This window comes from Sprattus sprattus (assembly GCF_963457725.1).
Source record: "Sprattus sprattus genome assembly, chromosome: 4".
Classification (NCBI taxonomy): domain Eukaryota; kingdom Metazoa; phylum Chordata; class Actinopteri; order Clupeiformes; family Clupeidae; genus Sprattus; species Sprattus sprattus.
The window spans coordinates 45,131,588-45,157,676 of NC_137923.1; the positions used below are offsets into that span (position 1 = coordinate 45,131,588).

General features: G+C 44.1%; 1 protein-coding gene across 6 annotated transcripts; it reads left to right on the plus strand.

Moving 5' to 3' along the window:
• Nucleotides 1-4,545: 4,545 nt before the first annotated feature.
• ago4 (argonaute RISC component 4) lies at nt 4,546-22,235 on the plus strand. 6 transcript variants are annotated; one of them, XM_080837683.1, is made up of 18 exons: nt 4,546-4,701; nt 10,715-10,898; nt 11,028-11,148; nt 11,634-11,815; nt 12,325-12,461; nt 12,671-12,805; nt 13,353-13,464; nt 13,811-13,958; nt 14,152-14,271; nt 15,649-15,810; nt 17,103-17,251; nt 17,368-17,552; nt 17,831-17,990; nt 18,245-18,560; nt 19,269-19,403; nt 19,658-19,759; nt 20,105-20,304; nt 20,466-22,235. In XM_080837683.1, exons 1-18 carry the CDS (start codon nt 4,683-4,685, stop codon nt 20,572-20,574), a joined length of 2,676 nt encoding a protein of 891 aa, XP_080693809.1. In that variant the 5' UTR covers nt 4,546-4,682; the 3' UTR covers nt 20,575-22,235. The 6 variants fall into 6 exon arrangements, with proteins under 6 accessions (XP_080693809.1, XP_080693810.1, XP_080693813.1 ...); XM_080837684.1 differs by having other exon boundaries at nt 17,118-17,251; XM_080837687.1 differs by having other exon boundaries at nt 15,649-15,777; nt 17,118-17,251.
• Nucleotides 22,236-26,089: the final 3,854 nt, after the last annotated feature.

Consider the following 26,089-nt stretch of genomic DNA (forward strand, 5'->3'; position numbering starts at 1 on the left):
GACCTGTTTTAACAAACTACATTGCAAAAGAAAAATATACCAAAACAATCCACAAAAAAGTAGTACACAAAACATTACATAACAAAATCATCAAAATCTATCACAAATAATTCCTTTAATACATAAAAATTAAACACAAACCAATTTACACAGACAAAACACATAAAAACACACAAACACACTGACAACCATGGCTCATTCTGTGCCAAAACCTACTGAACAGTTCGGCGGTCATATTTTGTAACGCTTTGCGTTACGTCTAGTTAGGGCATGTGTTAGGACGTGTGCTGTCGGAATCTCCCGAATCCACACGAAAACACTTCGTTAGGCGAGTCATGTCTAAGCGAAAAGCGAGCAGAAAACACAGATCTAACTTAACCCGGTCGCGGAGGTACTGCAGGATGTATATGTGTGAGATTGGCAGATGTTCTGTGTTGCAGCTGATTGGGACATCAATGAATACATAGACTCTGTCTCCTCATACATCTCCAAATGCATCGATGATGTCGTACCTAGGGTCAGTGTTAAGACTTTTCCAAACCAAAAGCCCTGGGTAAATGGTAATGTTCGTGCTAAGCTCAAAGCACGGTTCTCTGCCTTTAACTATGGTGACCAGGAGGCTTTGGGGAAGACCAGATGTGACCTACGAACGGCCATCAGAGATGGAAAGAGAGAACACAGGGACAAGCTGGAGTCCACCTACCTCAGCTGTGTCGCAGGCCACCCTGACGCCTGTGGGGTGGCCTGCGACACATCACTGGCTATAAAGGGAGAAATAGCAGTGATGATTAGCCTGCCGCCTCTCTCCCTGATGACCTCAACACCTTTTACGGAAGGTTTGAGGCAACCAACCCCCTTCCTTCCGCAAGACTGGCCGAGGACCAGGACGACTGCCCTCTGTCCCTGACCGTGGCTGACGTGTAGCGAGAGCTCCAAAGGGTGAACCCTCGGAAGTCATCCGGGCCAGATGGAGTCCCAGGCCGCGTCCTCAGGGGTGCGCTGACCAGCTTGCGGAGGTATTCACCTCCATATTCAACCTGCATCTGTCTGAAGTCCCGACCTGCTTCAAGCAGGCCAACATCATCCCCATACCAAAGAAAACATCAGTCACCTGCTTGAATGACTACCGCCCTGTAGCACTGACCTCCACCATTATGAAGTGCTTCGGGCGGCTGGTCAGAACCCACATCTGCTCTACCCTTCCAAACACCCTGGACCCCTTTCAGTTTGCATACCGTCCAAACCAATCAAGAGATGATGCCATTGCCCTAACAACACACACCACCCTCTCCCACCTGGAAAAGGGCAACACATATGTGAGGATGCTGTTTGTGGATTACAGCTCAGCATTCAACACTATTGTGCCTGCCAAGCTCGTCCCAAAGCTCAGGAGCCTGGGTCTTAAAACACCCCTGTGCAACTGGATCCTGGACTCCCTGACGGGCAGACTCCAGGTGGTGAGAATGGGCAGCCACACCTCCTCCTCACTGACCCTGAGTACCGGGGCCCCCCAGGGCTGCGTACTCAGTCCCCTCCTGTACTCCCTGTACACGCAGGACTGTGTGGCAACACACAGTTCTAACATCATTCTGAAGTTTGCAGACGACACTACCATCCTGGGTCTCATCTCTAACAACGATGAGACCGCCTATAGAGATGAGGTAAGGGGCTTGGTAAAATGGTGCCAAGACAACAACCTGTCTCTCAACGTTAACGATGATCGTGGATTTCAGGAAGCTGCAGAGGGGGGGTCAGGACCCCATACACATCGAGGGAGCTGAAGTGGAGAGAGTCTCCAACTTCAAATTCCTCGGTGTGTACATCAAGGATGACCTAACCTGGTCCATGCAGGCAGGCTCAGCAGTCAAAACTGCACAGAAGCGGCTATACTTCTTGAGGAGACTCAAGAAGTTTGGCATGTCTTCTAAAACACTCACAAACTTTTACAGATGCACCATTGAGAGCATCCTCTCAGGCTGCATCACTGCCTGGAATGGTAGCTGCTCCGCCTGCCGACCGCAAGGCCCTGCAGAGGGTGGTGAAGACAGCGGAGCGTATCACCGGCAGCCATCTCCCCTCCGTGCAAGGCATCTATAACACTAGATGCCTGAGGAAAGCACAAAAGATTTTAAACACTGACCCACTGAACAGTCGCCACCTCCACTCACTCCCTGTTCCCCCACTCATACAATACACTTCCTAGATATATTTGCACAATTTTAAAAACATTTTAAAAATGTTTTAACATTCCTCACGCCACACTTTAAACTGCTGCTAGCCCTTCTACTCCTAATTGTTGAATGTTAATGTTATATGTTATATATTATATGTTTTATTGTTAAAGTGTTATAGTGTTACAGAGCTATATGTTGTTCTTTAAATTGTTGTATGTTAATGTAACATGTTATATGTTATATGTAGTGTTATAGAGTTTTATGTTATTTTTTGGTATATGTTATCTGTATGACGTCTACTGTGTAGATGATGATGCTGGCCAAGTCGTAAGAATTTTGCTGTGCTGAAGCAATTTGGTACATGCAACAAAACATTGACTTTGACTTTTTGTCCATTCTATTCCACTATGGCTATTTTAACGCGACTGGGTTTAGTGCTTATGTATTTATTCACTTACATTTGCAGTGTTTGTGAACATTTACATTCACATTCAGTCATTTAGCAGACGCCTTTGTCCAAAGTGACGTAGGCTACATGGGAGCTCCCTTGAGAACAGTCAAGCTACGAGCAATAGAGACCTAGTGTAACAATAAATATTACTTTACATAAGAAATAGAAAAACGAGGCAGAAAAAAAAAGAAGTGCAGGAATGCAACTGCTGTAAGTGCAAGTCAAGCACTAATCGAAGTGTCAGTTAGGAAGGGAGGTGCTCTCTGAAGAGTTGGGTCTTCAAAAGCTTCTTAGGTAGAGAAGGGACGCGCCTGCTCTGGTAGTGCTAGCTAGGCAGTTCATTCCACTAACGTGGATCTACAAATAAGAATAGACTGGATTAGCATCCTGGTGTAGTCCTTTTATTTATTTAATGGCATCACGATGCCTCGTAGAATCATGTTAATGATACAAAAATTCTCGTATTTATTATTATTATAATTATTTTAATCAGGAGGATGTCTGTAGAGTTGACGTGAACGCAATCACCAACGGTTTCTCACAAATTCAGCCGTTAACCCTTTTAATACATGGTCCCTGGTCCATCTTGTGGTTATTTGAGGAATCGCATTTGAGAAGACTCCGGCAAACTTACGACTGCTATTTCACGTTCTGAAAATATTCTGAAGTTCAGAAGAAATCCCAGATGAGAATCACTATCGACAATGGCAAATGTTTTCCTAAATCCACCGAAGTGGAATTCAGAAGAAAGTCCTTCTTAAATTCTTCTCAACTGCGTTCGAGAATGAGGCCCACTGATTCTAAGTGAACAAAAACATGATTCACGAAACAATTCATAATAACAGGTGATTATACACTAATGAACTGAGTCCCTCGGTCAACTTGAGTTCCCAGTCTTGAACAGTGTTAAGAAGTTGGCAGGTGTTGTGCTTTGTCTCCTGTTCTGATGGACCGCTCCGGGGCTTGTTTATTAGATACAAGAGAATAACGAATCACACATTATACAAATAGTTGAAACATTGCACTGAACAACATGGGACTAATAAGCAATGGCAATGTGATGGTTCACAGACACTCCCTGTCTAATGTGAATTAGCTTGTGAGGGGCTAAATCAAAGTTTGGACGAAGGTGCCCAAACCAGTGACAGAGCTGGGTGTGATCCAAGATGGAATTTGCAGCCAAGAGCACGTTTTGTTCAAACCAAAACGGTGGTAATAAAGTAAGCACTGCAGCACTAAGTCCAACCTGTTGCATATGACATAGTTGACCCCAAGAGGGCAGCCAAGTGTAACTGAATAGGAAATCGGAAGACCGCTGAGACCATTGACAATCACAAGCCACATCTGAGGCGATCTATCCAAAACCTAAAATGACATATTACGAGTGAAGTTAACCTTAGAAAACATCAACATTATAGTTGTCTCTAAGTGCAAATACTGCCAGTAGCCTATCTCTTTGGCTACGTGTGTAGGCCTACATGGTCTATAAAGGAAGGAGAGTTTTCACCCTCACATACGTAAAAAGACCACATGCTTGCAATTTGCTCAACGGTGAGACACCTAGTTCGTCTCTCCTTTAACACACAATAAAGTGTCACATTACACACTTTTGCATCTCTCTTTACATCTGACTCACACATTGCACGTTTCATATTGAGATATAATACGTTCCATTTAAGATGATGATTTGGTCATAATTTGTTTCGAGGCTGTCAATTATAATCCCCTAATTTACAAATAAATCAATTACCGTGTTTAGAAGCAACTAGGATTAACGTTACTTTTGCCAAACAGCTATTGTCTGTGAGACAGCTTACTGTTTTCGCTTCGCGCAGGCGCAGTTTGGATTCATACGTCCTGACGCATGCTCGGTTAAATATCCCCAGGATCTGCTTTAAATCACTCAGAAGACAACGCACCCTCGACGGGCTGTGGATATCTACGCACCTCTTCCATTTCTTAAATTAGCCCCACTAAGCTTCGAGATACCGCCCCCAATATCAGTGTCGGTACGGAGCCGCCAGGCCGGGACAGAGACGGAGAGAGAGCCCTCGGCCATGGAAGCGCTCGGACCCGGTAAGAGCTAAAATGAGAAGCCTTATGACAGAGTAGTGCGGGCTAATGGATTGCCTCACTGGGGGCCGTGGATGATTGCATGATAGGCCTCAACGACGAGAACGAAAACAAACGAGGCTATCAGGCCCTCATGTATTTGTCCAATGAATAATTTGGGCGATTCTTCTTCATTGAGCTTCAACATTATAGTATGTGATCAAACCAGAACTATTGGTCAAACAAGCTAATTTGTTTGCTGGCGTTCAAGCAGCAGGTAGCCAAGGAGGAGGGCAGCGCAGCACTGTGTGGGGGATTTAACCAAGACTTTCTTCCGTGTCGTGTGTGTGGACGCACGTCTGCTGTCATGCAGTTAGCAAGCTTACCATCTTGGCTCGTTTTAATCTACCAAACTGCAGTTTTAGACATGTTCATAGTGTTTGTATTAATTCGTTTTAATGTCGTGAAAGTCGATATTGTGCACAGAATGAGGAATGCATGAGCAACGTGGAATTAACGTCAAAGATTTTTTTGCATCCTATTCGAGCAGCGTGATCAGAGTAGTGACTATGTAAATGAGCATGCCTTCACAAAAAAAAAACATGCTCTACGGAATGGTTTCCGCGTATCTGTCACCACTCGAATACAACAAGTCCTTTGCAATGTAAATAATGCGTGTTTGAGGCCAATCGCCTTTCTATTTATGCTATCGATTGTGGCACAAGGCTTATTGGCCTTATCCAACATAGCGATAGCTAACGTTTACTACAATAACAATGCATCAAGATGGCATCGTCGTTTAGTACACTCGACGCTCTTTGTCTTTAGTTGATTGTATTTATTTATTTTTATTTGGAAGCAAATAAACACAACGCATTACTCCGTTTTACACTGTAAAGTTACGATCGCTAATTTCCACATTTTTGGTCGTCAGTGGAAGCCATTCGATGTAGTTTACCGTTTCCATTCTATGCTACCTCGGGTTGTACACATCGCCGGCTGCCGTTTCCGTAACATTGGTGTAATTATTTCCTGTGGCTCGCTTATTCTTGGTAATATAGAATACGGAGATAACGGCTATTTAGTCATCATTACTGCAATTATGATTGTGTAACATATTAACAAAATAACGGAACCAAAACAGACAGTATGAGCCAAACACACACGTAGGCCACATTTTTTATATTTTGTCTGCACATTTTAGTCCAAGTGTATTTTTGAACTTTTAAAAAAATTAAAAAAAAGGGACTTTTTGTTTTTGCGAAAGCATGTTAGAGCGTAACAGTGGAGTGTTAAAACACAGCAGTACACACTTCTTCACATTGCTATTTTCACAAACACCATGCAAGTCTTCCCACGAGGGCCACAGGTCCTTACATCTAAATTCAGAACTGCCTGTACAGAATGCATGTTCAGAAGGCAAATTCCAATGGCTGCATTGTCAGATTTATTTCTCAATTTCAAATGAGCGCTTTAGGCATTCCATTTTCACACTACATGTAAACAGAAGGTTAAGTTAATGTCTCTAGCCAATTATAGAGTGATGATTTCTCAGAAAATTGGTTTTGCAGTCTTTTGCATCAGTTTTGAAAAATTCTGACATTACTGTTGGAAGAGCCGCTATTAATTTAATATCTATATAATAATTCAACCTGGCTTCACTGCGTTTCATTTATTGTCTGATAAATGCATGTCCCTTTCAAAAGACCAATTTGTGTTTTTTGTTGTCAGGAAATGAAAACGAAGACCTACAGTGATTATGCAATCGTAAATGACAGTTTCTCAAAACTCAAGTGCATTCTCATCAGTTTGTTTCAGGCTTCAAAATATAAAAAAACGGTATTCAAAAGTAATCTTTGCCTAAAACAAAGACATAAAAACATTATAGAATGGATTAGAGTATACCGCGTCATTATTTGCTCACTTCATCTGTAATATAAACATACACATTCACCAAATATTTTTGGTAAGGTTGTTATTAATTTTTCCTTGATATCAAAGCTGTGTTTATGGTAAAGGAAATGGCTGTTATTCAGCTAATGGTAGAAATGCTCATTTTATATTCAGGCAAAACATGTAAAATGGCCTGCTCATCTGCAGTAGTAGGCAATACAAATGACCAGATTTTACCACAGTGTATCATTCAAATGGGTGTACATTGCTCAAAGCACCTACAGCCAGTCCAGAGTGCATGACACAATTGTTTTTTTTTTTCAGTGCAAAAGGATACAATTACAATTAAAGAGGTAGGCTGAAGTGTCTACCTTTCTAAGTATGAGAGGGCACCTCCTAATACAGCCAGCATTCATTGAATTACTTGGCTACCATGATAGCAGCCATTCAAACTGTTACTCAACAACCTTATATCCCACAAGGCACGTTGAAGAGTGAATGCGTTGCTTTACAAGCTTGGGTTCAGGTGGTTGGTTGATCAACATTGGCGTTACTTTACCTAACTTCAGGATAAATAGCCACTGCCAAAAGAGTGAATTTGTTCTTGTATGTTTCTAGTCAAGTTCCAAGTTATTGTATTTCTATGTCATCCACCGCCACATGGCCTCTGAATTTGCTTTGTGTAACTATTATGTTCTTACTTGATATGTGTAGAGTATATGTGTATACATCATAATAGATCATCCTGTGTGACATCCTGTGTGACATGCGACATGAGATCTGACTAACAGATTGGTTTCATGGATGAGATTTGAAGGTAAATTGTTATTCATAGTTCAATCAAGGGGTGTGGCTGGGGCTGCTGCTTCTACAGAACTTCTAAGACTCACAATAACTTAAAGATGATTAACTTGTAAGGAAACGGAGAGAAAAACTGAAAAATTACTTGCTCAGGTGAAAGGTATAACCACAGTACCATGACTCGAAAGTTCAGGCAGTCAGATGAGTAGACGTTCATACTTTTGAAATGAGCGTTTTTTTTGTGAATGTAGTTGCGTTGTTTATATCAAGAAGTTTTTAAGTTTATATCAAATGTTCCGCGTAGGCCTGGGGGAGTTTATATTATATGTGCTATATCAGATTTGTGTTAAATTTCCCCTTGATTGCACCATTTAAGCATTCTGTGAAGCTGTGTGATTTGGGCTACCTGCAGAGAGGGTTAAACGGAACCGCTGTGAAAAGATTAGGTCCCTCTCTTGCCTGTTGAGTTGTCTTCTGTCCTGTCTTCAGATATGCTTTTCGAAGGTTGTAGGATGGAGGTAGTTATCATCCTATAGATGAATGTGTAATTGGCTATAATTAATATTTGCGGTTTTTTTTTTGTTTGTTGTTTTTGTTGAAAAGACTTGTTTTTTATTTATCTCTGAACAGGATAGCCAGGTAGAAAATGTACTGGTTGCAAAATTGAGTAGGCCTTGCCAATGGGACTTTACACAGTTGTCATGCAATTTCTTTTCTAAATTAGTTTATGTCGTTTGTGTCAAAATGATTCCTTTAAATTGGCTTTAACTGGGCAAGCCCATTACATGAATAACTTCGACAAGCAACAATGGAGACTAACTAACTACATGAACTAGCACACAAACAAAACTAAAACGAGCTCCAATGCACATGTGAACATGACTTAGACTAAGTAGAGAGCAGCGGTAAGATTTAGAAGTTTGCTCTAACTTCCCAGCTTACATGGTGTAAACTCATGAGGCCAGAAACAGACATGTTGGGTTGTGCATACAGGGCATCACAAATTTGGCAAGCGAAAAGTGTATCTGACTTCTAATCCAGGTGATTCACAGGTGACTGGGTGTCACACATGCGGCAGTGTCCCACTCATCAGGGCACTCCTCCGTGACCTTATGCTAAGCTCGACCGGCGGTTTGCAAGGGTCATGCCTAGATCTACATTGGCACACACACACACACACACACACACACATCTGTTGACGTTCATATAGGTTAGTCAGAGTTGACTATTTGTATCCATCAATGACTCAGGTTTATGTCTAGTGCCCTGTGTTCTCTAATAATTTCCCATCAGCGTGTAAACTACTGCGGCAGGATGCCATAGCAAATTCTTAAAACTGGTCTGGAGAAGATATTAATCAGCTATCCATCCATGAGTTAGGGGGGTAGCCAAATTTTAAAGCATTATGCCTGAAATTCATGGTGGACATGTCAATGTTTGGCGTTGCCAAAAACCAGAATGGCGGTTAGGGTTATCGAATGGAGGAAGTGTGTTGTACAGCACGTTCTCAGTGATGGGGATCCTGTTGATGGATGAACCGTGGCGGTGAGGTCAGTGCTGAAGCCAGACATTTGCAGTGAGACAGTGTGTGGTTGAAGCAGTGAGACAGTGTGTGGTTGAAGCAGTGAGACAGTGTGTGGTTAAAGCAGTGAGACAGTGTGTGGTTGAAGCAGTGAGACTGTGTGTGGTTGAAGCTATGAGCGTGTGAGGGGGTGCAGCATTCCACTCAAGGACTACGGTGACACCAGCCCAGCTCCTGAGCACCAGCTGAGAGACCTAAAAATAGATCAGTCTCTGCTTTTGGTGTGTGTGTCGGTGTGTGTCTGGTTCTTGACAGAACTTACAGACCCACTCAGACCCGCTAACCGTACCCAGTCAGTTTTTCTGAGAGTAGGACTAAGAGACAGGAGCTACCAGTGGCTCAGGAGAGTTTGGAAGACAGAAAGAGCGCTTTAGTGGGGTGGGGAAGAGGAGGGGGTTGGTTACAGGGGAGGGAGAAACAGTAGTATAGATTGACCCCCCCAACCATCTACCCTCTACCCCCATACCAATCCCCTTTCCGCCTCACTGGCTAACTGGAGCATGTCAGGACTTTTAGAGACTGGACCCCTGCAAGCTACTCATCAGTTGGAAAATCAGTGAGACTCTGGCTCCACCCTCCCCCACCACTCCCAAAATTCCGCCCCCAAACACATATTACTCACCAATAGCAGCCCCCCTCCCCAAAAACAAACCCACACATACGCTACTCCTCTGCCCTCCCCCTGCCCACATACACAGGCACTCGAGCACGCACTACTCCCATGCTCCCAATTTGGTTTAGTCCCGAGTCTTCCTCCATACTCCCGTTTTCTTATTCTGAACCTCAAGCATTAAAAGTGAGGCTAGTTGCCCAGACGATGGTGTCACACTTTGTTGGTACAGTAGTTCTTCCCAGAAACCTTCCGAGGGACTTTCCCCTGTCCCTACCCGCTGGTGCATGGGACGGAACCCAATACTGGGCAGTTGTTTAAGGCGAGTCTGGTGAAGCAGCATTTTTCACCAAAGGGGAACCATGCCAAGAGGCTTTGTCGGAAATTTAGTTAAGACATGCGTATGTATATATATAATGACCATGTTTCCCGTTTAAGACTCCCGTTTAAGACTCAACTAGATGATAATTTGTGTTAGTAATAAGACGTACATACAGGTGTGTGTGTGTGTGTGTGTGTGTGTGTGTGTGTGTGTGTGTGTGTGTGTGTGTGTGTGTGTGTGTGTGTGTAGGAGTAATCCCATTCTCTCTTGCCCCCATATGGCTCCACCACTGTCTGTCTCAGGCACGCTGTTCTTTGTCTGGGAGGCTTGTGTGCGTTTAGGAGGGCGGGGTAGTGGGTTTTCATTGGGCTGGCGGTAATTGGGTTTACATTGTTCTATATTGTTCTCCCAGTCCCCTGTGGCCTCCTAGGTCAGAGGTCAAGGTCCACCGCAACAGCCTTTCTTGTTGTGTGTCAGGTCTGCCAAGCATACGCTTGTATTGGTTTGTGTTTACTTGAATTTCACTCAAAGGACTGAGGATTTCGTGGCATACTTTTGCAGTAATTCACACTGTGTTGGGGGGGGGGGGGGGGGGGGGGGGGGGTTGGGGGGGATTTACTTGAGGTACAGCCAAGCACAACCACCAAAGCAACTTGTATCTGTCTCACAAGGATGTTTCAGATCTCCTCATTACATTTGAAAAATGTGTGTGTGTGTGTCAAAGGTCCTATTCAAGGTAATATGAGTATCTTGCCTTATGTTCTTGATGTGTGTTGTGACGTTCATAAAATATGTATTGATCGTACGGGATGTCCCCGCTCCCGTGCAGAATCTCCCCCAGGCCCGCCGGCCCCTACCTCCCTCTTTCAACCGCCGCGGCGGCCCGGCCTGGGCACCGTTGGGAAGCCGATTCGCCTGCTGGCCAATCACTTTCAGGTACAGATCCCCAAGATCGACGTCTACCACTATGACATCGACATCAAGCCGGAGAAAAGACCACGGAGGGTCAACAGGTGTGTGTGTGTGTTTAAGTTTCAGTTGCATGAACAAACAAAGGTGCATTTGTGTCTTTCGTTGATTTTTCTCTATACCTTGTGCTTGCTCTTACACACACTCTCTCTTTTTCTCTCTCTTTCTCACAGAGAGGTGGTTGACACCATGGTCAGGCACTTCAAGATGCAGATCTTTGGGGACCGGCAGCCTGGATACGATGGAAAGAGGAACATGTATACGGCCCATCCGCTGCCCATTGGAAGGGACCGGGTAAGGGACCCCTCCTTTACAACCTCCAGTGGGGTGCTGTCCGCAGCCAGGATTATGCTCAGGGCCAGATTAAAGAGTTAATGTCTCTAATTTGAATTTCACTAGTTCACCCATCAGATTGCTTGATTTAGACCTCTAATAATAAGCATGTTTGGCTTGGTAGCTGGCCATTAAGCATGTGACGTAGGGAAAGGTAAGGCAGATTGAAATCTCCTGGAATGTGGAAGTGGGGTGACCAACAGCTGGCAATCCCCATGGGCTACTCCTGAACTTTGTTTAGAAAACATAATTTGTTCTTAGTGTAATATCTGCGCTGCAGTGAGGTTATTGAGGGAGATCAGGGAAAGCAAACCACAGAACACTATCTGTGCTGTTATTTCAAACATCATCATGGTCTCATCATATGCCTCTGCAATATTTGTAATATACCTCTAAATCATTTGGTTCTCTCTCCCCTTACTCCTCCGTTTCCCTTCGGCCCTCAGGTGGATCTTGAGGTGACTCTGCCAGGTGAAGGGAAGGACCAGACTTTCAAGGTGTCTCTGCAGTGGGTGTCCGTAGTGAGCCTGCAGATGCTCATTGATGCTCTTTCCGGTCATCATCCGGAGGTCCCCGAGGATTGTGTGCAGGCGCTGGATGTCATCACCCGTCATCTGCCCTCCATGAGGTAACATGGGGCAAGGCTGTCCTGTATGGGATCAAACAAGGGCCAAAAAAATAGAAACGTAACACTTGCAGTCATGATGTTTGTTTTGGCAATGCTTTTGGTGAAGCAAAAGATAGTCATAATTCATTTTGATAGTATATCGTCAGGTCCAGGATGTGATAGTTCATGCAGTTCTGTGGTCTGGGACAAGACACACAGTCAATATGAAAGGGAAGCCTTTACAGCACAACATCGCTAACTATATCAACAAAAGAGACCAGTTACCATGTTGGCAAGCTTTTATCAGTGCCAACTGAGCTGTTGGTGGTGTTGGCAAAGTTTTTGCTTGCTATTTAGGTAGTTACTTTGCTAGACCAGAACTCCATTACACTGTTTGAAGGTGACTTGCAGACCTGTGTTGATGGCGGTGTGTTCTGCCAAACTAAGCTTTCTAAGGGTCAAAAATAAGTGAGTTCTGTTCCTCGAGGGGCTCCTTTCTAATTTTGACCTCTCTCTCTCCTCTTATGCAGATACACCCCGGTTGGCCGCTCTTTCTTCTCTCCACCCGAGGGCTACTACCACCCCCTCGGTGGAGGCAGGGAGGTGTGGTTCGGCTTCCATCAGTCCGTCCGCCCAGCTATGTGGAACATGATGCTCAACATTGATGGTAAGGCCTCAGTTCAGCAACTCGGTGCTGAGGAAACCAAGTTGTTATTGGTTTGCAACCCGCAGAATGCAACATCCTTCAAATAGCACTTCATTTGTATGTGTGTGGTGGGGTGGGGGTGAAAAGCTCTTTTAGGGGTATCATGACTTGCCATTGGTCACTACCCAGAAGACAGAGTAATCCTGTTTGTGTTTGTCTCTTCACCTCAGTTTCAGCCACTGCCTTCTACCGAGCCCAGCCTGTCATCGAATTCATGTGCGAAGTCTTGGACATCCAGAACATCAATGAGCAGACCAAACCCCTCACAGATTCGCAACGTGTCAAGTTCACCAAGGAGATTAGAGGTGTGTGTAAATGTGTTATTATGTCCTTGTTTATCCATAGAGCTTAAGCAGGCCCCCTTCAAATAAATGTGTTGAGTCTTGCTGCTATGTTGGGCAGTGTTTGGGCAACTACCTTTGATTGGTTTAAAACCTTTTTGGCACAAAAAAAATCTAAAAAATAACTGCATGCCTTTACTCACACATTTTTTTTATATTTCATGTTTGCTTACTTTTCCATATCATATCATCTTAATGACTGAGTGTGATGAGCCAAAACCTCTTGGCTCGTGAAAACCTGAAGTTTTTAAGTTATTTATTTGAGACAGGATATTTTCAGTGATGTTATAATTGGATTGGAATTTCTTGCATTTGCTGGTAGTTATTATTTCTGGTTGTAGTTATCTCTTTAGTAGAAATGATGGGCACAACTTGTAATTGGCCTTTGACCAGATCATACATGCATGTCAACACAATATCTTGAGTAAAAATTGTGTTTTTTTTGTCTAGTTTAAGTAGTTTTTGATAGGTCTTGCCTTTAGTACCCCATTCTTCTTGATGAGAATTTCAGTTTCTGTTTCTGGGCTTTCTAAAGGACTGAAAGTGGAGGTCACCCACTGCGGTCAGATGAAGAGGAAGTACCGTGTGTGCAATGTCACCCGCCGCCCAGCCAGCCATCAGACGTAAGTGCCAGCCCTTTTTTAACACCCAAAGCACAGAGAGCTCTCGAGCTTAGTTGAATGTCATACACACATTAGTAGCTGTGGTCTGTTTGTATTATTAATTCAGAGGTTTACAAAGAAACCATATCTGCCCTCTAGTTATTTTGCATGTGCACAGAACACTGAAGGGCGTGGACTTTTACTCAGACAAGTGGAAGTTGGCAAGCACTAGTAATGACACTTGCAGCAGCTTGATCATGTTAGTGTTTAGTGAGTAGTGTTTTAACAGTAGCAGTAGTGTGACAGCTGTTGTGTGCACAGGTGCTGTGTGTTTCTGACTGTCTTAAGTGCTTTCTCTCTTGTACAGGTTCCCCCTCCAGCTAGAAAATGGCCAGGCCATGGAGTGCACAGTGGCTCAGTATTTCAAACAAAAGTACAGCCTGCAGCTCAAATACCCCCACCTTCCCTGCCTCCAGGTGGGACAGGAACAGAAGCACACCTATCTGCCCCTGGAGGTCAGTATCCCCGCTCCTGACTTCAGCTCGCCAGCACAGAGACACATCAAAGCATGTTGATTTCACTTCAGAGTTGACTTGTGTAACCTCCCTATGATAACAACATATAGACTCTTACAAATGCAGTTGAGCTTAAGAACTTTTGCACTTATATTATCTCTCTCTCTCTCTCTCTCTCTCTCTCTCTCTGCAGGTTTGTAATATAGTAGCAGGCCAACGGTGCATAAAGAAGCTGACGGACAACCAGACCTCCACTATGATCAAAGCCACAGCCCGCTCAGCACCTGACCGACAGGAGGAGATCAGCAGGCTGGTGAGTGCAACCGCAGACAGATGGACCACCTCCAGTCCAGACCTACCATACAACACCCTGTTACCTGTTAGTCTGTCGCTGGCCCAGGTTCAGATGATTCAGAACCAGAGTGTGAATGTTGTCGTGTATCGTGTTTTCCGTTCCGGTCAGGTGACAGGTCTTAACCAATCAGAGACCAGAATTACTTCTTTACTTCCTTACTTATCACCGATTGTCTGGTTAGCACCCATTGTCCACCGACAGATGTTGTGCACAGCACTTTGAGATGATATGGCGTCACTATCCTTAAACTCATGATCGCTTGATTACTACATTTAATAGTGTGACTGTCCAGTATACTCAACCTTCTGAAGTACTGGTAGTTGAAGTACTCTGCATGCCTGTGTGCACAGCAAGTGTGCACTTCTACAGTTCCTAGATCACTGTTCCTTTCTGAAACTAATGCACCACTTTCTGGGCTGTAAAATGTTTCCACATATTCTTGACTGAATTCCTTGTGTCTTTGAGAGCTCCCATCTTGGGTAAATCCTCCCAACATCGAGCCCATTTTCACATTCCAGTTTCAGGCGCAAGGTGTCAGTTTCCATGTATGGTGCTGCATTGTTGACAGTCAAAGGAGGTAATTGAATCCAAATGTGGGAACACACAAACACTACACCCAGGTAGTGGCGATTTCTTCTTCTATCCCCCAAAAACTGTCTTTCAGGTGTTGTTTTTCTTGCTCCAGTGGTTCTGTATGGAGTGCCATTCATAACATTCCTCAAGTGCTATTGCGCTGCATTTTGATGCACTAATCCAAGTCTTCAGCAGCAATACTCGTGGGTGGAGGTTGGCACCGCCATCGGAGGTGGAATAAACATGACATTGCAATGTAAATCTACTCCCCCTGTTCAGATTCAGTGAATTGCTTCTTGGGGTCCCCTAGTTTTCAGTCCTCTAGTTGTCTATTGCCATTGTCAGTGTTTGCACTTAAATAACGGGCATTCATACACAGTCCTGCTTCTGTAAATTAGGAAACTAAGATGGTGGCTCGGACCGAGCCATAAACAATCCAAACCAATCAGCACGGTGCTTTAGCAGCACGGAAGGGAGGGGTGTTATTTGATTGACTGTTCAAATAAACGTCCTTTTTGTGAAACCGAAAACTGAATCGCGGACTGCATCTTTAAGGAAGTGTGAAGTACCCCCACCATTTGAAATTAATGTTACCCCTTAGCGTTGAAAAATGATAAGGTGCACACATCCAACTGAAGTTCAAATAGAGCACAAGGAAGATGTAAAGCAAGGTAAAACAGGAAAATAATAATAATATAGGATGTGTGGGTATCCTACCTCTTAACGTTGCTCATAAGCACCTCTGACCCCACTGTGCACCAGGTCAAAAGCAACAGTATGGTGGGAGGCCCCGACCCCTACCTGAAAGAGTTTGGCATAGTCGTGCACAACGACATGACTGAGGTCACCGGGCGAGTCCTCCCAGCACCCATGCTGCAGTATGGGGGCCGGGTGAGTACTGACACTGGCAGGGACTGTGGCAGGGTGAGTACTGGGGCACCGGGCAGGGTGGCTACGGTTGGGATGAGTTACTGGTGGGTGTGTGTTTGAGACAGAGAGAGAGTGAGTGTGTGTGTGTGTTGGCTTGACTAACCTAATGAGGACAAATATTAGACTCCACTGTTCCCAGCCATTCAGAAGGAATGTTTTTGTGCCTTGATACGGACTTTTTGCATTTGACATTTGTGTAAACATTGTTTTTTTTCTTTCATGAAGCGTAACTGTTCCCCTGGAGCTACTAGGTTACTTATTAACCAGTTGTTTTTTTGAGTGGGAGACATGTTACCGGTGACTTGGGTTCACACTGCTCTAAATTGGCTGTGTGTGTAACATTACCAAAGCACTGTTTCACTTTAATGGATTGTAGTCCTACATTTAAATATAAGCACATTCCAATATATGATTGAAAACGGTAACAGGGATTGCTGGGTAACATAGTCTTTTTTTTGTGACTCAGAGTGGATGAATGTTTGGGGGAAAGATCTTACTGAGCTGCTTCTCTCCTCACACAATACAATATACAGGACACTCGAGTGACCTTGAGTGTCTCACATACTACAACATTTAGTTACGAGGGCTCATTGATAGGGCTTTTCAACACCATTTGGCCATGACACTTGTGAGGAGAAAAGCAACTCTGTCTGTTTTTATAACTTTTCCACAGGATATATCTGGCTGCCTCATGTTAACAATTTTTTATTTTTGTCACGGAAGAGATTGGGCAACATGACTTGGCACGAGGATTTTTAAACACTGCTGTAATTGTGCTTGCTTTAAAAAAATGCTTTTGCTGGCCTACACGCATGTTAATACTGTGTGATTTACAGTTAGCCGAATTCTCCAGTCTTCAGGGTGTTTTGTTACCCAAATTGGTTCAAATATGAATGTTTACCATTTGCTTAAGTTAAGTGCTTAATGTTTAAACTCAACAGTTTTTAAAGCCCTGAACACTGGAACTGTGATGCTTGTTTAGTTGGGGTCTTAACATGTGAAGTAAATTGCCACAGTAAGATGTTACTCTGGGCAATAATATGGGTTCTATTCAGCAATAGCTTGTTATTTATGTGGAAACAAGTATATAATTATAATATAATTACACTCCCAGTGTTAAATTAAATGCTTTATGTTTAGGGCCAGGTTTTGAAATGAATTGATGATTTGTTTCTGATTTCTGATGTGTACATGTTGGGAGGGGATGATTTTGCGGGGGTGGGGGTACAGGGGTTGGCTTGTGTGAGCATCCGCAACAGAGACCGAGGGGTTCACTAAGAATGTAGGGACTCTCTCCCCAGAACAAGACGGTGGCCACGCCCAACCAGGGCGTGTGGGATATGAGGGGAAAGCAGTTCTACGCCGGCATCGAAATCAAGGTGTGGGCTGTAGCGTGCTTCGCCCCTCAGAAGCAGTGCCGAGAGGACCTACTCAAGTGAGTGCTTCCTCTTCTTCATTTCGCTCGTCATCCTCTCCTCTCTTCTTTTCCTTCCCTGATGACGTGGCAAGTTGTAAACCAGTTTGCTTAAATGTTTGCTTTTATGACGCCAGGAGCTTCACTGACCAACTGAGGAAGATCTCGAAAGACGCTGGCATGCCCATCCAGGGCCAGCCTTGCTTCTGCAAGTACGCTCAGGGAGCCGACAGCGTGGAGCCCATGTTCAAACACCTCAAGATGTCCTACGTGGGCCTGCAGCTCATCGTTGTGATCCTGCCTGGAAAGACTCCCGTCTATGGTGAGAGGGAATGGCTAAGGACTTTAATGCACTACCAGTAATACAAAAGTGAAGCGTTCTCTCTGTTTTTACAATAATTTAAGCAGGCGACTGGTTTTAACCAGGCATGCATTAGTGTGCTTGTGTTGGAAATGAACTTGCGGTCCTCCCTCATTTCTATGGAAGCGGTCAAGTATGTGGAATATTCCCCACCTTGTGTGTGTGTGTGTGTGCGTACGTGGGTGCGTGCGATGTTCATGTTAACATGCTAACTCTAAGCTGTCCGTTCTCCATTGCAGCGGAGGTGAAGCGCGTTGGGGATACTCTCCTGGGCATGGCCACCCAGTGTGTCCAGGTGAAGAACGTGGTGAAGACGTCCCCCCAGACCCTGTCCAACCTCTGCCTGAAGATCAACGCCAAGCTAGGCGGCATCAACAACGTCCTGGTGCCCCATCAGAGGTGAGTAGGAGGACACTGTTTGGTCCCACTACTTCAGATACCCCCTCAGCTCTATATACCACCCTTATAAAAAAAAAAAAACAATGACTAACTAGTTAGCTGGCATGCTTTTATTGTCAAAGCGTGACGTGTTGAAATTAATTCAAGCAGAATTAACATGCCATCTTACATTAAAAAATAAATAAATTGATGATCTCCGTGGTAACTGATACAGGGGTATTTTGATTGACACTTTGTCGCCTCTCCTCCCTCAGGCCCTCAGTGTTCCAGCAGCCTGTCATCTTCCTGGGGGCGGACGTGACTCACCCTCCGGCGGGCGACGGCAAGAAACCGTCCATCGCAGCGGTGGTGGGCAGCATGGACGGCCACCCCAGCCGCTACTGCGCCACGGTCCGCGTGCAGACATCGCGGCAGGACCTGGCCCAGGAGCAGCTCTACAGCCAGGAGGTCATCCAGGACCTCACCAACATGGTGCGCGAGCTGCTTATCCAGTTCTACAAGGCCACGCGCTTCAAGCCCACACGCATTATCTACTACCGAGGCGGGGTGTCCGAGGGCCAGATGAAGCAGGTTTGTGTTTGTCTCTGTCTCTGTCTGTCTGTCTGTCTGTCTGTCTGTCTGTCTGTCTGTCTGTCTGTCTGTGAGGGTTAGTGTCTGTGTGTGAGAGAGAGAGTGAGTGACAAGACTGATGTACTATTGCATAGTACATAGCATTCAAATGTTTTTTAAATAAAACATTTAGGCCTATTCATGAACGTACAATGTTGTGTTATCGAACGTGCTGACTCTGTGGAGAATAATAACAGAATAAATAATATTCAGAATAAACTATAAAATGTTTAGTAAAACTGGTGAGAATTGCATTGCAACTCATTAGCGACAGGAGCTATACACCGCATCCACTGACCACAAGTGATGATACAGATTAGCAGTAATGACTAGACTTATATGAAAGGTTCCAAACCTTTTTTAAATGTGTGAGAAGATGCATGAAGAGGCAGTGTGTCAAAAAGAACAAGAAAAAAAGTTGTTCTTAATTATTCATACCCAGCAGGTAAAAGGAAAATCTCAGAGGTGGAACAGAATGGCGAGGCAGAATGAAGGCGCAGCATTCTCGCTTTGAAAACACTTGTGTAAAAAGCATCATAGAATATGTGTGGGTGTGTGAGATGGAGAGATTGTCAGAAATAATTATCTGTGGTTGTTTATTTTGTGCGTGTGTGTTGGAGAGAGCAAAACAGAGTGCACTTCAGGCTAAATACTCTCGTGTCTCATCAGGTGGCTTGGCCAGAGCTGATCGCCATCAGGAAGGCCTGTATTAGCCTGGAGGAGGACTACCGGCCGGGCATTACCTACATCGTGGTGCAGAAACGCCACCACACCCGCCTCTTCTGCTCCGACAAGGCTGAGCGGGTAAGTGACCTGGGCCTTATAGCATCCTCACTCAGTGAAGGGTGAGTGACCTGGGCTAAGGCCTTTTAGCATCCTCATTTTAATTTTTTTTTAAATGGCATTGCAACACACACAACCGTCGGAGAACAATAAATGAAAATGAGTCAGTCGAGGCAACTGCGTGACCACGGAGTCGTTGAAGTTTATTGAGGCCTTCAGTGTGACTGCTGGTGTATATTTAATTTAGCTTTCCTCTGCGGTGTTGCCCTCTGCAGGTGGGGAAGAGTGGCAACGTCCCAGCAGGCACCACAGTCGACAGCACCATTACCCATCCCTCAGAGTTTGACTTCTACCTTTGCAGCCATGCGGGCATTCAGGTTAGTGCCAGTACCTCGCCTCCCAGATGAATTACCTAATTCATGACATTTTGCATTTATTTTATCTATTTTTTTTTTTTTAAATGAAGTGTTTACACATTCCATACATTATATGGGATATTAAAATGTATTGATAAGACTCGGCATGGTTTCTTCCTTTTTTTGGCAAAATGTTCTGCCAAATACCTTCACTATATTATCTATCACTATAAGTTGATGGCTCATTTTTGAAACCGAACCTCGCTAACTGCTTGAGTTACTTACCTGGGGTTGAGGCAGTCTGTCTGTCTACTGCAGTGTGATGGTTGAGGGAGAATGTGGTTCTCACTCACTTACCTCTTGCAGGGCACCAGTCGGCCCTCCCACTACCACGTCCTGTGGGATGACAACTGCTTCACAGCGGACGAGCTGCAGCTGCTCACCTACCAGCTGTGCCACACCTACGTGCGCTGCACCCGCTCCGTCTCCATCCCCGCGCCAGCCTACTACGCCCGCCTGGTGGCCTTCCGGGCGCGCTACCACCTGGTGGACAAAGACCATGACAGGTGAGACCTGGAGGAACCCCAGTGTCCCATTCTGACTAACCTGACTAAAGTGTTTTAAGTAAGTAAGTAAGTAAGTAATTATACCAACATACTGAAAAAAGATTGTTCATTTTCTCTCCCCCTCCTCTTTTCTTTCCTCTTTCGCTCTCCCTCTTATACAGTGCGGAGGGCAGCCATGTCTCGGGCCAGAGTAACGGCCGTGACCCTCTGGCCCTGGCCAAGGCGGTCCAGATTCATTATGACACCCAGCACACCATGTACTTCGCCTGACCCAAGCCATCAGGAGGCGCCATTTCTCTCTTTTTAAATAGTTTTTCTCCACTCTTTTACTGTCATTTATCGTTCTCTCTCTTTATCTCTATCTCTGTCTTGCGCGCGCGTCTTCTTCTGCTACGGAGCGGTTCCATAAGCCAGCGAACCAGGCTGTCAGTCCAAACCGAGCAGACCCAGACCCAACCGAACCGCCATTCTACCAGCAATCCAGCACTGAGAGGCTTTCGAGTTTCCAATGCACACAGAAAAAAATTGAAAAAAAAACAAAAAAACACACTCACTCACTCTCGCACTCACACACACACACACACACACACACACTCAAAAACAACATAAGAAAACCCAAATTGAGCCATTTTTTTGTTCATTTCTTCATTTTGAATGTTGAAATGTATTGTTGTTGTCATTGTTTGTTTTATGATTTTCTTTTCTTTTTGTAAGATACACTGAGCGCAAGCAACACACAGCTGCCATCTTGGCAAGTGAAGCTTTGCCTCTTTCAGCTAAGCAGGACTCTCTTCACTTTTACCTCAAGCCCTTTTTGGGCAACAAAAATGTCACAAATGTCTATGGGGTTTGGCGGGCGGGGTGGGGGTGCGTGGGGCGTTTTGAACTTTCAGAGGTGATGACAATGAAAATGTTTTGTTCCTTTTTACAACTGTGTTTTAACTTTCTCCTCTCAAAATCTTTTACAAGCGAGGTGACCTGGGTAGCCATTGCCCATTGCGACTTCTATATCTCCTGTTCTGCAAAGACTAGCTGTGTGTGTGTGTGTGTGTGTGTGTGTGTGTGTGTGTGTGTGTGTGTGTGTGTGTGTGTGTGTGTGTGTGTGTTTCATGGCAGGCCACTGAATTGTAAAGGGATATCAAGGAGAACTGCTGTAAATGCCTCTGTTTTTTATATTTACACACATATATAAATATATATAAAAATATTTACATCTACAATATAAGCGTCTTTCAGTAGATTTTACTGACTTGCATAAGCTGGCGGTGGTGCGTAGCAGCATCAAGTATCGTGTTCCTTTTTTCTGTGTGGCAGACCAGGGAGAGCATCATGGGAGTCACTTTTGTTGCCACGGTAACCTGTGGTGTCTTGAGTGACCTCCTTATGCCCTCGTTTAGAGGGTGATGGGGTTGAGGAAGTGGGTAGACTGTTGTGTGTCTCGATGGGGTAAATGCAACAGCTAGGTCTGGTGGATTAGCGAAGAAAGGCCTCTTTTTTTTAAATTTGTTTTGGTCTTTTCAGACCTAGTTCGTAGTGTGTACTTAAGGTTGACTTGGCAAGGCAAACAGGAGGCACTCTCCCTTTCCCCTCACCTTTTATGCATTTATACATTCAGATCAGATTTGTAAGAGTTTAATATAAATAAGAGACCTTTTTTTTTTCGTGACTTATCTTAACTGTTCTTAGAGTTAGATGATGCATTGTTGTTGCTCTTGTTGTTAATTGTTGTTCTTACTATGATGGTCATGATGATGGTGAAGATGATGTGGAGACTGTCAACAGCCAGATGTTTAGTTCAGCTTTGATTGAGATGCTCTTGGATCTTTCAGCAGAGTTTGTGATATTTGTAAGGTGTGCAGGTCTGTGTGTGTGTGTGGTGTGTGTGCATGGGTAGTGTGCTGGGTCCATTTGCCTAATATGCTGATTTAAGGAGGTGGGGTGTGTGTGCTGGGGAGGGTGGGGGAGGGGTTTCTCCTTTTGGCTCCTGATGGATGTTCCTTTTTTCTGTAATTTTTCTGGAGACGGAATTGGTTGGACGTTAGTTTCCTTTACCTTTGTCCTCATATTGACTTCTCGTCCTAAAGGGCCTGCGGTCGTCCAATTGCACTGTTTCAGAAACCTGCCCACTGGTTTGACAGAGGCGTTTCTGTTTGTTTCTTATTTTCGTTTCCTTTTGTTTGAGGTAGCATATTATGTTTATGGTTGAAACATTATTTTGGTTGAGAGCAAGTTTTTTAAAGTGACAATCATCAGAGCCTAAAGGAGGCCAAATTATTAGAAGCTGACGAGCTGGAAAGGAATAAAATGGCAGCAGGCGGTGGTTTTGAATTTTTACACGTAAAAAAATGTTTCTATCCTGTTGTGTGTATTTGACCATGTGTATCTATATCTATTGAAAAGTCTGTACTAAATTGTTGGGTTTTTTTTGTTAATTTTTTGGATCATTTATGAAAAAGAAAAGAAAAAAAAAAAAGACGCAAAACACAAACTTATCGTATGCCAGCCATTGGAGCTCAAGGTCATAAGCACTGCCCTTCAGATTACGCGATTAGTAACCAGAAGGAGGCCCTTGAGGTCCCTCCCAGGTTTTCAGCGGTTTTGGGTGGAGAGGTCAGGTATTGGGGTGGGGTGGGGTGGGGGTTGGTCAGTTTTGGGTGGGAGCGGCACTCCACGCCTCGGCAGGGAGGGGGCACTCGGCAAAAAAACCTTTTATAATAAACCACCGGTTAAGCAGCAGGTTTGCTATGAATGAGTTTGAGCGCTGACCCCCCCGGGGGGCGTGGAGACCGCTCCCTTCTGACCAGGACCAATGGGGAGTCAGATGAGACTAGTTGAGGGGGGGGGGGGGGGGGTGTAGAAAGGTTAACATGGGGACCTCAATGTCCAGCGGGCCTCCTCGCCACACTGATTGATACCCCCTATACTGGCATCACCATTCCCTCAAAGTGTGTCCCAGTTTCTTATCACGTCATGACAGTTTTCACTTTCAAACTCCTATTCTCACTGCGAAGCAATATGAACCCAACCCAATGTTTTTTTTGCATTGCTTTTAAGTTCCTCTACAAGTTTTCAAAAGAAAGAAAAAAAAGCTATAACTGCTCGTTTTTGTCTGTTGCTATGGCTGTTGGTCTGATCTATATGCGGTGTTTGTATTTTCTGTGCTAGCTTTTTTTTTTCTCACTCTTTCTTTTCCTTATTTTTATGCTTGTATCAATCAGTGAGAATGTGCTTTTGGTGGATTAGCTCTTTAGGCTTCGTTAACAGTTTTGAAAACTTTTAAGACTTTGCTCGCTTGCATGCCAGAGTATCGTCCTTATGAGAAAAGAAAGAAGAAAACTCTTAGAGACTATTTATTATGACAACAGAAAAAGCAAAAGATCTTATAAAGGTTTTTTTTTTTTTTTTTAAACAAAAAAAATTATGTCTAAGTATTTTAGGTGAGACTTTTTGGGTAGCAAAATTTGCAGAGTCTCTTAAGGACAGATGGACTTCACAGAGATACAAACGAATAACGATTCCTACAGAAATTACATTTATTTGCGGCATAAGCTAAGGTAGGGTTGGGGCCATTGGGGTTGAGGGAGGGGGGTCAGAGGTGAGGACTTGGGAGTCTTTGCACTCGCTCACAAGTCAAACGAGGTACATTCTTCAATCAGGGGCTGGTGAAGACTCCCGTCCTCCTCCCTCTCTCTTCCCCTCCCTTGCCGTCCTTCGCTGGCCACCCTCCATGCCCTGCCCCATACCTTGGCACTGACCAGCCCACAACCCTCCCAAATGCACTTCCTTGTAGTGGGTGGCGACCCTACCCCTTCACCCCTTGTAGGGCTCCCGGCAACAGGATTACCTCTTTTTAAACGTTTTATTAATTCTTTCTGTACCTGGCCCTCACACACCCCTACTCAGACATCAACAGAGCATGGTTTTATTTTTGAATTCCTCTTTGATATATATACAAGGATTTGTTATTTGTTATTTGATGATGTGTGTTTGTAATTTAAATTTTTCTTTTCTTTAATTTTTTTTTTCTTTCTCTGTTCTTATACTGGTGTGTAGCGCTGTGCTGATTTAACTCTAGTGTTCCGAGCTGTGTAACCAGTAGCAATAGGGGTTGGGGGGGCGCCCTTGAGGTCCTGCTGGGAAGGTCTGGGGGGGAGGGTGGGGGCTATAGCCAGCCTCTTCTGACGGGGTGCTTGGTCAGTTGCTGTATTGCTAAAGTGACATGTTAAAAATTCTTCTTTTTTTTAGCCTGCAGGGAATATTTGTGTTTTATTGTGCAAACTAAGTAATAAATTGGTATTTTAATGCCTCGCTCCTGTTGTGTCTGTGTGTTTTCCTTGCCCTCTTTTTCTGATGTTACACTTGTATTATAAGAGAAAGCACATATCATCTAATGGGCATATTCAGGAATGTTCTTGTTCTTACATGCTGTTGAGCTGTCAGCACATCAGCTCCTGCCTACTGTAATTACTTGTCAAATATTGCCATCGGTTCAGATTCATCCATGACCTTTAAATCTACAGCTAATAGTTATAGAATTTTTAAAAACATCAGTTAGTGAGTCATTTCTATCCTGCAGAACAAGACCCAGTTGTTTATAGCAACTGTTCTACAGATCCCTAGGGATCCTGAGTACTGCTGATCCAAGTGATTTCCACAGCCAACATGCAGGCCAACGGACAGACTGTAATTTAAACAATTATAGGTCACACAGATGTCCAAGCTGGTTCTGATTTAATGGCGGGGGACTTCATGTGATCATTTTATGCAGCTCCACAGGGGCCTGCTGTTAAGGGAAGTTGTTGCACACCAAATTGAAAGTGATGATATTCCTTGGCATTCAATGGTCATTCTGATTACAGCCAAGAGGTCCCATGTTCCTACATGACGACTACTGTGACAGCAATTGTTTGAATTTCAGAACATGTATACCTGTTAAAACTGACATTACTGTGGCATTATTGCCAATGCCTTACAGTGCCTACAGTGTTTCCTGATTTGTACAGGTCATAGCAGTCAAACCACGGTCTCATTTACTGTGTTTTTTTTTTTTATAAAGGTTTAGTGTGATAATGTTGCTGAGCATAAAAAGGACAAAGCATGCACTAGAAAAGTGGGATCGTTTCAGTTTTCCTTCAGAATTATGCTATGATTGTAGACGCATGTACATTTACCCCAGATGCTGTCAGAGAGGTCCGCAACTCTTTAGAGGTGATGTGTGGGTTGGCTTTTGCCAGATTTATTATTCTTCTGGTGCTTTTTGGAGATAGTCTTGATGGGCGTCCACTTCTAGGCAGAGTCGTGGTCATGTTGAATGCCCTCCATATGTGCATTCTTTGTCTTACAGTGGATGGATGGAGCTGGAATCTTTTGGAGATGGTCTTATAGCTTTCCTCAAACTGATGAGCTGTCAGTACCTTCTTCCTGATGTCCTTGGATATCTTCCTCTCAGCATTGTTGATCCTTGGCACTACAATAGTTTGCTTGGTTTCCTCTCTCTTTTAATCTGTGTTGCCCAACCCTTTTCCTAAGGATGTCTCATTTGATTGCTTTGCTTAATTGACTAAAAGCACACAAATATGTTTAAAGTATACGCAATTGATAAACATAAACCTGACATTTCATCTACGGAAAATTGGTGATGACATTTTTTTTAAATCATGGTGAAACAACAGAAATCTCTTAACTGCTCAAGGAGTTCACATACTTTCAAGTGGCACTGTATATATATTATGTATAATATATTTTGGTATCTTTTGTGCTTTTGAGACCATATCAGTGTTTAAAA